The 13493-nt window shown below is 40.7% G+C and overlaps 2 protein-coding genes across 2 annotated transcripts; both read right to left on the reverse strand.

The window, feature by feature from the left end:
• Positions 1–668: 668 nt before the first annotated feature.
• Positions 669–6870, reverse strand: LOC122642634 (dicarboxylate transporter 1, chloroplastic-like). The gene is made up of 3 exons (XM_043836166.1): positions 5671–6870; positions 3017–3238; positions 669–1320 (listed from the first exon to the last, which is right to left on the reverse strand). The coding sequence occupies exons 1-3, from the start codon at positions 6796–6798 to the stop codon at positions 958–960; spliced, it is 1713 nt and encodes a 570-aa protein (XP_043692101.1). The 5' UTR covers positions 6799–6870; the 3' UTR covers positions 669–957.
• A 4727-nt stretch (positions 6871–11597) lies between these two features.
• Positions 11598–13493, reverse strand: LOC122642635 (pentatricopeptide repeat-containing protein At5g59600). The gene has a single exon (XM_043836167.1). It carries the CDS (start codon positions 13427–13429, stop codon positions 11786–11788), a length of 1644 nt encoding a protein of 547 aa, XP_043692102.1. The 5' UTR covers positions 13430–13493; the 3' UTR covers positions 11598–11785.

Below are 13493 nucleotides of genomic sequence, written 5' to 3' on the forward strand. Positions count from 1 at the left end.
TCAGGAATCGTTTCATCGGCCAAGAAGGTGAGTAGTTACCATCACAGGCAGTTTCTTTACAGTTGGAGCCAAGGAGTAGTGATAACTTGAACGTGGCTGGATTTTGGCCGATAACCAAGGGAACCGTCTCCAACGGTTACAGTTGCTATAAATAAGCAGGAGACGCAGAGAAAAGGCATCAATCAAACACACAGAAAACCTGCAGTTTATTTATCTTTCCTTTCGTGCATTGTATTTTCCTTTGTTCTTAGAATGGTGTGAACTTAAGGTTTCTTTCGCTTTATGCACCATTTTGATTTGCACTGTAGATTGTTCACGACAAGTAATTCAAGTGCAATTCCATACGAGTTTCCGGACCATCTGTTTGTTCTGCTACCCTTGAGAAGTCCTCGGATTACCGGGGCACGAGTAGAACCCCTGATAGCCACGGTTAGCCTGTGTCCTATTACATATCCGATCATACTGTAGCGTTCACAGGAAATTGAGCATAACAGAACTACAGCTTAAATTTTGGAAAATGGAAGAATTGACTCAAACATGGAGTGCCCACACATGTTCAAACCCCATACTTGTGCAGCATACACACATGGGAGTGCTCAAGTTTTCTCCTTTGGTGCAACGTAACTACCAAAATATTCAATAAGCTGAGTACAAGATTCTCAAGCATCTATTCAATTAATCACTATTTCTTGTAAGTGGCAGATACTTCCTGCCAAGTCAAAATTTAAAGTACAAACTGCTGACCTCTTTCTAAGAAGATCTGTCTGTATGCCCATACCCTACCTAAGGTTTCCACCAATGCCACCAGAAATAAATTCCCAGAAAACATACAATGAAAATAAAGTAATATACTGCCTCACAGGGAATAAGAAAAAAATTGAAAGGGTAAATGCAAGTGGGGAACAAAAATCAGTTGATAATTACCTACAGGAATGGTAAAATCCTATATCTGTTCCTTCAAAACAAGCCAATGAACTTCCACCAGACACTTCCCACACCAAGCCAGATGACAATGTTGACAACAGAGATGACGAACCCATAACCCCACCATTGTGCCAGTGGAACATAGTTCGCACCGTAGAATACTGGAGCTGATCCAATCCCATAGTGAGTGAGGCCACCCATAAGGTTTGAGAGGAAGGATAGCACCATGGCCCCAAAGAGTGGTGGGGTACCGAGGGCGCTTGCAACAGATAAGAAGGCCGTAAACATCGCACCAATGTGAGCAGCCCCACTAGCAAAGAAGTAGTGAGAATAGAAGTAGAGAAGAACCAAAATGCCGAATGAGAGCTGCCATGACAGACCAAGTCCTCCCACAAACTGGAAAAATAGCAGATTGTTTAGTTGCTGGATACTGCTTTAGTCAAACAACAATTTGAAACACATTTCTACCATAACATTCCAAGACATGCAATGTTACAAGTTGATAATACAGACATGGATTCGAGTTCAGTACTCGGAATAGGATGTCACAATGTGTTACTTATAAATTATAATACATTCTCCAAGAGGACACACAATTGTGGATATAGAGTAAGACAAGTAATGTCTGATATTATAATGTTTTAAACTTGGTCAAAATTTTATCATTTAGTGAAATATGCCAGATCAAATATTTATTTTAAATATTAAATGATAATGCAGCAGGTTATTCTTCAAATTCATAAGGGGCATGGCAATCGCCTAGGTTAACTGAGCAATCCTCAGATTTACACAATAGAATGCTAGATTGCTATGACACAAATGAAAATCCTCTTTCTGAGCATATGTTTAAGAAAAGAATTCAAACTACTGATGTTTTAAACTTGTTCAAAATTTTATCATTTAGTGAAATATGCCAGATCAAATATTTATTTTAAATATTAAATGATAATGCAGCAGGTTATTCTTCAAATTCATAAGGGGCATGGCAATCGCCTAGGTTAACTGAGCAATCCTCAGATTTACACAATAGAATGCTAGATTGCTATGACACAAATGAAAATCCTCTTTCTGAGCATATGCTTAAGAAAAGAATTCAAACTACTAGATGGCAAAGTGTCGAATCTGTGTTCGCAAAAACATAGGCACTGTTAAATGTAGTTAACTCATAGATATCCTCTCAAATTTCTTTCTTCAATTAGGAAATTTATTTATCTCCAATAATACATTATTCATTACTTTTAAAGATAAATTTGTGGTGCTGCCTCACTTTAAACTAATTACAAGTTTTTTAAAACATTAATATTGAATTATCATTAGAAATTGTTTTAGTCCATAACTTTTGACTCAGATGTCACTTCAGAACAAAATATGTATTATCGAAAAGCTCTAGTGAAGATCTTTCTTATGATACCCATATTAATTATTTCCTATGTAGAGCTCCTAAAAAGATTACCTACATTAGCCATAATTTTGAAAAAGTAATTTTAACAACCTACATTTTGTCATTTCTGAGCTACTAGGAAAGAGGAGAAGAAATCTTTTGACAGGACCTTTTAGTGACAAGTCACTAAGATTCATGCCAGCTACTTAAGGTGAAAAATACTTCTTAGATACAAAAACATACAAAAAGAAAAAGAAAAAGGAATAGAAATCTAGAACGAAAAATATATCTTTCAGATATCTGTATAGCTTATTAGCCTTATACTGATTAAAATATACCATTGAAACATAAAATTTAACATCAATTATGCTTAATGCATAATAGTGAGAGACATACAGTACTACCAGGAAAAGAGGGGATGGAGCTTAAAAAATAAATAAATAAAAGAATCACAAAGTGTTTCGGCTTTTGAGGTTTTATCAGATTCAATATCAAAAAAAAATGTTGGATATAATAATTGGAGTCAGACATAGAAAAAGGGATTTTTGGAGGCTGATCAAGCAGTTTATCCTTAGGTGCTTTAATCCATTTAACCAGTGATCCTGTTTATTAGCCAAACCAGATAAAACACTATAGCAGCCACCGAAATAGGAAAATGAATCATGCTAATTCAGAATTTTTTTCTCAGAAAGTGGGGGGAAAAAAACAGACCTTAACTACAGTTTGGCTGAACCAGGAGATTAGACCATATTTGTTTAGATAGCCAGCCATTGCAATGAGTGCAGCAAACCACGTAAGTGTATCCCAGGCAACCCCTTCTGCTAAGCATTCCTTCCATGTCACGACCCCTGTTATGAGGAGTACAGATAACCCAAGAATGGCAGCAGTAACAGCATCCACATTCAGCACTCCTCCAAAGATCCAGAGCCCCACCTGAACAGAGAGATCCAGAAAATCAGTAAACTATTACAGTTCTGATAATCCTGTCTGCACAACAAAATCTCTACAAGTTCTCTGAGCATGTTCAATTATTGTATGTGCATCATACCATACTTTGTGCCCGTGAAGCATAATTTACATGCTTTTTCTGGTCTGAATGCCTATATGCACAGATAGCCTACCTTCAGACAGGCATTTTTCATTTGCCCATCAGATTCCATGACACAAACAACAAGGCTCCACAAATAAAAATGCATTTGAATGTGTCACTGTAACTAAAACATACAACACAAGCAACAGCAGTGAACCAGAAAATAAGGCTATTTATTCTAGAAAGGATTTAGAATAGTTCCATTCGTTTGAAGCCATTATTAACATAAAGGCAGAGACAACTAGATGAGAGATTCACCATTTCCATAATTTAAAGCCTCCAGCTTGATGTTTGTCTTGGCAGGGTATTATATGTATACTTCTTACCCGATACCATGCATGTCACATCACTTGTACCTTTATTAGAATGTGTTACCCAAGAACATGATATATGGGTGCATAAGGTTCCATTGCATCATGTGTTCTGTGGACAAGGAACATTCTTCTAATTCTTGAAAACATATCTTTCTTGATACCAAAGAAGACCGACCACATGGAATATAGAGTAAATACAAAGTGAACATATTATTAAAAAGGTAAACAAATGAAGCACAACTTCACCACCACATGCATAAAAACTAGCAATGTGAAATCTCCTCCAAGCGTACCTAGCTTGGAAAGGAAGGCATAATGCAACTCTTCCGTAGTGACTCTGCCATTCAATGGTACTATTAAGGGAACAAAAAGGCACAAATATAATGAAGTAGTAACCCTTCTATTTTCTAGTGACAATGGTGTCAAAGCCAGCCAGATCTTCAGCCTGACACCCAAAGAAAAAGCCTCTTGTGAAATATGTGAGTTTCCACGGCAAAACTGGAAACCACCCAAAAGCAACCAATGGCAGCACAAGAGTCGGCCATCACCAATCCTTTTAGACAGATTCATTACAACTGCTAGAGGTACAGTAAGGTTGTTAACAACTCCTTCACCCATTATATTCTCAATTTAAATAGGTACTGGTTCATTATTTCCAATCTCTTAGACAATTAAACTAACAAAGGAACACTTTTCAATAAACCCAGTGAGTATTTATGCTTTTTTTTCTTCAATTCGACCCTACTTTATCAACAGAACCTCAGATTTGAGGTACTATACGTTATTGTATATGTAGTCTGATTATTTATTAGTAATTGGATGTGGTTATTCTCACAACCAATCAAAGGGCGTACCCAGTGCACGAGGCTCCCACCACTGCGGGGTCTGGGGAGGGTCACAACCAATCAACTTTTTGAAAAGGTTTTAGATTGGAACAAGAATCAATCATTTAATTGGCTTTTTCTAAAGCCATATAGAATCTTCATAGCCTACCAGCTTCTTGAGATGCCACTAAACTCTTCCCAAAGTCATAATTTTAGCCCATGAAAAGTACTAAAACATGTTTTACAGAACAGTGATTCGAAGAATTAGGAAAATAATGGTGAACTTTTGGGAATAAGACCAGTAGGCTTTCTGATAAAAAGAGGAAAACAGTCCCTAAAAAAAAAACAAAAGAGAGGCAAAAGATTCAACCAGCAACTATACATTCTAGAAGTTAATCACCAAGGCATGGCTCCCGATTATGGCATGAATACAAATGCTACATGGCAAGTATCATTCCCCAAGATGTGCCATCATCAACAACCAAATAGTCATATAAACCATGGCTGAAAGCTCAGGTTTTTCACAATCAAAACCTCATATCAGATGCAACAGGATTGAATTGAATTTAGTGGCAGGAAGATCGAATTAGAATCCATTTAGGAAATTTCCTTTCTCCCTTTAATTTATTATTTATTAATTATTATTATTATTATTATTTTATTTTTATTTTTTTTGGGGGGGGGGGGGGGGGTTGTATAGTGGCATTATGATGTTACATTAGGAACCAAAATTAAGATTCCACCGCTTGCTGAGTATGCATGGATGTACAATAGATGGCAAAGTTTTACCTAAGCCTTAAAGTGGCATCAACATAGCTAGGGTCCTGGTGCAAACAAACTACAAACGGAAACCTCGAAAACGGGTTCAGGTTATAAGTTGATAATGATCTTGACTCCTAAGTTGAAGCGAAATTCTTGAACAACCGTAGTTCTACAGGAGATTGAGCATAGAATGCAAAGTAGCCTTACTTAGCACATAGTTACACAAGAGAAATAATTCAAAGTTAATTCGGAAGCAGTTCTAGTCTAGAGCATGCAATCCTCACAATCCATCTAATATTCTACCTTTCTAAAAGAAGAGGCAGGGGGCGGGGGGGAGGTAAAGAAAGGAAGTCTAAGTACGGAAAAGACTTATACCGTGAGAAGCAGAGTAACCGCCATGATACTCTCATTCTTGGTCATTGGTCCCATCTTCTCTAACTTTTCCTTTGCAAGTTTTGGGGCATCAGGACTGCTCTTCACTGTCGGTGGGTAAATCACATACAAAAGCAACGGGACAACAATCAAAGACACCAGGCCTGGCACAATAGCAGCTTTGGCCCAATCTGTCCAGCCAATTGTCTGTTTGATCGTGTTGTACGTGAGATTTGCACTCAACGGATTCGCCGCCATAGCAGTGAGAAACATTGATGAGGAAATCACGGATGTCTGAAAGCAAGTAAGCATCAACCAAGACCCTAACCGCTTTTCGGTCCCATCGCCAACATTACTACCACAGGCAACACAAAGGGACTTAACTAGTGGGAGGAAAATCCCACCAGCTCTAGCAGACACAGAGGGAATAGCAGGTGCGAGGAGTGCCTCGCTGAAAACTAAACTGTAACCTAATCCTAATGATGAGCTACCAAAAAGAGACACAAACTGGTAGGCGATACGGTTACCAAGCCCCGTCTTTATAAATCCTCGAGCAAAGAAGAAAGCGAGAGCAATAAGCCATGGAATCGGATCACCGAAGGCTGAGAAAGCAGCAGCGAAAGTTAGCGTCTTAGTGAGTACACAGGCGCCCAATCCCATCAAAGCAACAGCACCGAGAGGCAATGGTTGCGTGATGATGCCGACGATGGTAGCAAGGAATATAGAGAGCAACTGCCAAGCATTCCTCGACACACCGGCCGGCACCGGAACGAACCATAGAATAACTCCGGTGGCAATTGAAGCCATCAATGGCTTCATCGAAGCTCCCTGCCATGGCTGGGATGAAGGTACTACCGCAGCAGAAGAAGCCGAAGCTCGAACAGAATACAACCGATCCGAGAGAGAACGAGCGCAATTCGAAAGCTTAGGGGTGATAGATGGAAGAACGCCCAAGAAAGGATTCTTCAACGAATTAGAACGCGAGCAGATCCGACTTTGATGCAAGAATACATCGGATCTGGTAGAGGATTGAAGATTTAGTAGTGACGTAGCAGTTGCAGAGCGGGATCTGCGATTTGGAAGTGAGCGAAATCCTAGGTTACAGGAGGAAGTAAGCACAAGGGACGCCATTACTGGCGCAACTCAGAGCTTCGCAGTTCAGAGAAGCATTGAGGGAGAAATTGAGAAGAGAAAGAACTGAGATTTGGCACTCCCAAGTGGTATTTAAACGAAAAACAAGAAATGAATTTTGGACCGTCGGATTCTCATCAGACGGGTATTACAAATCGATTTTAAAAGCATTTTTTCCTCGTAAAATCCGTCTGAAGACTCTGAACAACGAAAAGAAAAATGCCAGTCGCTATCAAAGGTCACCTCACCCTAGCGTGGTTGGTTTTACGGAGTGGCTGTCACAATTGTGCGCTGAACAACAACATATCATTCGGCTAATATCTGATTCTCTTTCAAGATGATTGGATGTACCCAAGGCTTACGTTAGCTTTCTGGCAGCTTGATGTGAGAATCAATTCTGAATGGCAAAACAAACAAAGAGCCCGAAAAAGCTGGAATATAATTGTAATGACGAAATTACCCTCGAATGTATTCTCACCACACAAATGCACGTGCGCTAAAGTCAAAGTTCAGTGAACTGTCCTTTTGGTAATTGGGAGCTTTACATATACATTTGATAGAAGGACGTTGGGGGGGGGGGGGGGGGGATAAGATACTAGTCAAGAGACTCGAACTCAAGATCTCTTGGTGATCATGGGCATGAAACGCACCACCACGGCTCACCAATTGAGCTAACTAGTTGTTTCATTCATCCCTAAAAACCACATTATAAGGTCAAGGAGAGTCCAGCAGTGAAATAGATAAGTGGTTTACACGTGAAAAATTGGATTTCATGTCAGAGGTTGACACGTGGAACCTTTGGATCTCACTTTTGACTTTTTCTTTTTATGTTGCGGAAGAATCGACTAAGGCAGTGTTTGGCATGCATTCTTGGAATGCATTCTAGCTTGATTTTCACATTCTCGGATGATCAAACTAGTTATTTTTATTGCTCGAGAATGCGAAATCAACCTAGAATGTATACCAAACACAGCCTAAGACAAAAGTGAGATCATGGTTTTAAAAATCGGGCAGTCAATTTGGATAAATCGACACCTAATCCCAATTTCCACTGCTCGTAATCGTTGTTTCCTGAATTGGATCCAAATCGGTGAATTCGTAGTCATTTTGTTTATAATCCATCTTGAATTAGACTGATTCATGGCCTATTCTCGATTCTTGAACCAATTTGATTTTTTTTTTTTTGGAAAAATGAGATGTTATATTAATAAAGAATATAGGTATTTACAGCCTAAAGAATTTCTTCCCATTAGTGTCTTCCCGTATCATACCGATAAGAGCATCTAGGAGACTGTCTACACACAAATGGGTTTCCTGGCATGACTGTAAAAATCCAGCCAGCTAATCAGCACAGTAATTGGTTTCTACAAGGCCGAAGGGAGCAAAATGATTTGATGATGTCCATTCCATCACAGTCCTATGTTTGCCAGGATCGTTAAGACCTGTAGTGTTCCACGCACCAAGCTTGATCGTTGAGAACTGGAGGTTTTGGGGTTGTGCATTGGGTTGCCCTAACTCGAACTTCGCTCACGTAATCTGGGTGTTTTAGCAATGTCTGCTTCCTCTCGATCATCAGGGTTCGGCATAGTGGACTCCTGTAAAATAGCGAAGCGATTCGCATTGTTCGCCACAGTTGATAAGGCACCGCGGTGTCCGACATTATCATCAAGCGTGCAAAACATGGCACAAACCATCGATTGAGTAGTCTGTGAGGCGTCACTATGTTGGGCTTTGTTTAGTCTCTCATGGACTTGTTTTGATGGATTGTCGATGTCAGCTTCAGTTGCATGGTTATCGGATGTGGGACGTGGGACAAGTGCGTTGATGAGGATGCATTCAATTGTTAAATCAGTTGCATGACACAATCCATGATATGGTACGCCAGAGGATTGAGGCCGGCTGGACCGGCTAGTTGTTGACCGGAGTTGCAGAACCGGTTGGGGTAGTTGTAACAACCTCTGTAGGCAGTGCTCGTTTTCCCTTGTTTCAACGTCTGCTCGAGGCTTGCCATTGATGCTCATCCATCGGTGCATCCTGACTTTGCTCGGTAGGTTTGTTGTTTCACTTAATCGACGAAACAATGCAGGATCGGTCCGAATGACCAAAAACTTTGCAAGTGCTACAAATCGGTGGAGTCTAGTCATACTCCACCCTTTGGTCTATCTACTATCGATCCATCGTCTAGCATGATGGGTATGCTCGTGGGGAGTCCATCCCCTGCTTTCATTTTGACGCAGAAGCGAGCGAAGGAGAGTCGATTTTGCAAGTGTTCCCTCTGAGAAGTTCTTCGATTGGTGCAAATGGGTTTGCCTTAGACACTGGCAATTCGACCCAGACTTCAGTTCCCTAAAAAATGGAGATTAAGACCATACAGTCTCACCCATAGAGGTAGTTGAGTCTCCTCTTTCTTAGAGAGGGAGGTATTCAAAGACCACAGATGCAGAATCAATGGTCTTGCCCCCAAGATCCAAGGGCCCTCATCGAGGAATTGGTGGCTCACCTTGACTGCTTGGAAATCAAAAACAAAGATACCGCTTTCGGGACCAATTCCACCACACCGATATGCAACCACTTCTCTCGAACAAAGCGTTTCATGGTTGCATACGTAGGTCTAGGGCCAACGGCGTCTCCAACCAGTGAAGCCTCCCAACGATCTTTTTCCTTGCCTAGGTCTTCATCGCTGCAGCGTGCTACTCACTTACCATTAACCAACTCAGGTTCAATGAAGGGGATTGAATCCTCACCTTCACAAAAGAGGCTAGCCCATGAATGAGATGCTACACTCCATTTGTATCTCCCGCTTGTAGCAGGATTTGGAAGAGTGCCATTGGTTTTGTGGACCACCGGGTTTGAGCCTACCGGTGGCCATTGCATGTCGGGGCTAAAAATCTCCAATTGATTCGATTTTCACCATAAATAGCTTAAATTCCTGATTCTTGAACCGATTCAGGCCAATTTGGATCAGAATCAGCTTCCATTCCCTATTTGGAGTTTTAAAACCTTGAAAGGGATTTAGGACAAGGATCTGTTTGGATGCATGTTTATCTTGAAGAAACGCATAAAGAGTGGTCCTAAAGCCCCTGAACTAAAAAAATTCATGATAAAATATCCAAATCCCCTTTATTCAAGATCAGAAATATGACCAGGGGCAGTTTTGTGCATTGAGGGTATGTTTGGTTAGCAATACATAAATAAAAATTAAAAGAAAATTACTATGAGACAAAAGTAATAATGAAACCAGTGATGAGTTGATATGTTTTCTCTCTTCTTTTTCAAATTTTTTTTCTTTTTAACCAAACACACCCTGAGGTCCTAGGTTCCCGGAGATTGTACTTGATTCGCGGGAATTTTGAAGTACCCTGGATGTGTTGTGAATTGTGACTAGTGACTTGTGACTTGAGACTTGAGAGAGTATTATCTTCATTTTGTTTTCCGGTAGTGCAAACAAACAGCCCTTACGGGGTTGTTTTGAAATATACATTAAGTGAAACAAAATCAAAATAGAAGAAAAATAAAAATTCTGGATGAAAAGTGAAGAAAATTTTTATTTGCTATATTTAATATGTTGTCTATTTATTTACACAATTATTCTTAGTACTGATTACAGAACTTTCTGTTTAATTCTTAGTACTGATTACACCCTTGGGATACTCCAAGGCAAAATTAATAAGGCCAAAGGTCTTTTTGTTTTTCACTCACTGACCATATTGTGGATGCTCTCAGGAAGATATATAGAGGATGCATTGCCAAGGATTACATATGCTTGAAAACAGTCAAGCTGTTCATAGTCAACCGTGCACAGTCAACCTGTTCAAAGATGACCTCTGTTCAAAATCCTCCTCCATGGACCTATGCTCACAGTCAAGCTGTTCAAAGATGACCTCTGCTCACAGTCAAGCTGTTCAAATAATCAAAAATCTCTCTCTCTCTCTCTCTCTCTCACACACACACACACACACACACACACAAAATCCACCTCCATGTACCTATGCTAACAGTCGAACAGTTCAAAGAATCAAATCACCCACACACAAAATCCTCCTCCATGGACCTCTGCTCACAGTCAAGCTATTCAAAGAATCAATTCTCATGTCAAAACTCTTCCTTGTCTTGTCCTTCCTGATCTTACCCTTCTTAAAATTGTTGAAACCGATGCTTCTGATATCAGTTATGAATTTTTATCACCTGCGATTCCCCTGCCCGGTATGGTTCCCTAGTGACTCTAATAAAAGGGAGGTGGACCCCACCCGGGCAGTGTGTTCGGTCAGGGGGTGGGTTATGGTGTTGTTCTCAAACAGATTTCCCCAAGAGGAAGAGGGTAGAATGAGTAAAGAGAGCAAAAATTGAGAAACCTATGCTCAGTGAACAATGGAGTGCCTTTTTAAATATCAAACCCGTGAACCTTTCTTGCACAAGTCAATTTTTGCAGTGGTTGTTTCCACAAATCTAACCTGTTGTGATTAAGAATTTTCTAACTCAACTAGGGATAGTCACAGGGTATGTCTGGAGCTGGTTTTATTCAATCCAACAACAGCCCATGTGAATCCTGCAAACCCAACTGACAATGACCCAGCGCAAGTGAAGAAGGTAAGCTAATACCACTTAGATAACAAAATACAAAATCCATTTCCATCTCATACGCTCTTTACAATTATGTTAAGAGGGATCACTAATTGCACAATATAAACAATACACCAAAGGGAATAAGTCAGAAATGTTGCTAAAAGAATAATAAACTTCTAATTCTATCTCTAATTCCAAAACCACTTGGAGGGGGAAAACAAAGAAGAAACAATAGGCAACAATGTGAAAGATCGGAAAGAACCCAATTCCATCCCGAATCCATCATTGTCACCACTCCATACCCTTCAAACAGTACTTATCCCATACCTGTGCCAGATTTATGACTTCTAACCATGTAGCCAGCTCCGTTGCCACCCCTGAACTCATCGAGGCATGTCATGCTGCAAAAATCACTCTTCACTTACTAGACAGCCTCCATCCAACTACACCCAGGATTTCTTCTTAACCGTCTTCTCTTCATCATCTTTTTCAACTTAGTGGAGTTACCCCAACTACCAGCATCTGCATATAAATTTGACAACAGCAAGCAGCTCCCTGCACTATCAGGCTCAAGCTGAAACAAATGCGTGGCTGCAATTTCAGCAAGTTCGATATTTCTATGGTTCCTACATGCCCCTAACAGTGCCCCCCACACAAATGAATCAGGCTCCAATGGCATTGTTTTAATCAAATCATAGGCCTCACCAAGCTTCCCTGCTCGACCAAGAAGGTCAACCATGCAAGCATAATGTTCCAACCTTGGCTCAATACCATATTGGTCCTGCATCAAGTGAAACAGATTATGTCCAACTTCAACCAAACCACCATGACTACAAGCAGTGAAAACAGCTGTGAAAGTAAGGTGGTCCAACTTCACTTTGACCTCTACCATCTGATAGAAAAGATCAATTGCTTCATGGCAGTACCCATGATTTGCATATCCAAAAATCATAGAATTCCAAGTAACTGTATTTCTGTCCTGCATCTTATCAAACAACTTTGCAGCTTCGAATATAAATCCACACTTTGCATACATATCAACAAGAGAACTGCTTACATATACGTCTCCTTCGACCCCAATTATTAATGCAAACCCATGAATCTCCTTGCCACGTCTGAAATCTGCCACGGTTGCACATGCGGGCAAAAGACTACTAATGGTTACTGAACTTGGGAGAAACCCACAGCCCACCATCTGCTTAAACGCATCAAAAGCTTCTTTATTGCGAAAACTCTGCACAAACCCAGAAATAACAGAGGTCCAAGAAACCATGTCAGGCTCAACCCCATCAACATGCATCATCCGAAAAAGGTCCCATACCATTACATCATCACCCACCGACGAGAAACCTGATATTAATGTATTCCAGGTCACTAAATTAGGTTTGATTCCCATTAATTGCATCTTCTTCATTAAATCCCATGCTTGTCTTGCAAACCCTTGTTGGGCGTAGCCTGAAACCATGGAATTCCAAGCCACCACATCTTTCTCTGGCATTCTATCGAACACCAGGCGTGCCTTCTCAACTCGACCACATTTTGAGTACATATCCACTAGTGCACTGTCCACAAAGGCATCGAAATCAAGGCAGTGGCGAAGAATCGCAGAATGTATCATTTCACCAGTCTTTCGATCAGGGAGATTCCCACAAGCTCTGAGGATACTGGGTAGAACATATCTGGTCGGTTTCAGGCCTTCTCTCTGCATTTCATGTAATAGAGCTAATGTCTCCTTGTAAAGGCCGCAACGGGAATAGACACCAATCAGAACAATCCAGCGACGGAAATTTGTCTTGGGGATTCCGTCGAACACACGACGAGCATCCAAAGTTCGTCCGCATTGAGCGTAAAAGATGATGATCTTGGAAGAAAGGTAGGTTGAACGAACAAGGCCATTCACGATAAGGTACGCGTGGAGTATTCTACCCAAGTGAATGGAGTGATCACGGGCATAGATTTCGAGGTAGTTCGCATATGAATCTGTGACTGATTGGAACGACCGGTGATTGGGAGGGGTTCTGTGGTGGAGGATTCTAAAGACTGTTGCTTTGGGGAGGAGAGGAGGCATTGGAGCACTCCCGGGAGCGGGAAGGAAAAAGGCCCCATATTCAATCGGACCTCAATAAAATCAT

Source organism: Telopea speciosissima, chromosome 10, assembly GCF_018873765.1.
Source record: "Telopea speciosissima isolate NSW1024214 ecotype Mountain lineage chromosome 10, Tspe_v1, whole genome shotgun sequence".
NCBI lineage: Eukaryota > Viridiplantae > Streptophyta > Magnoliopsida > Proteales > Proteaceae > Telopea > Telopea speciosissima.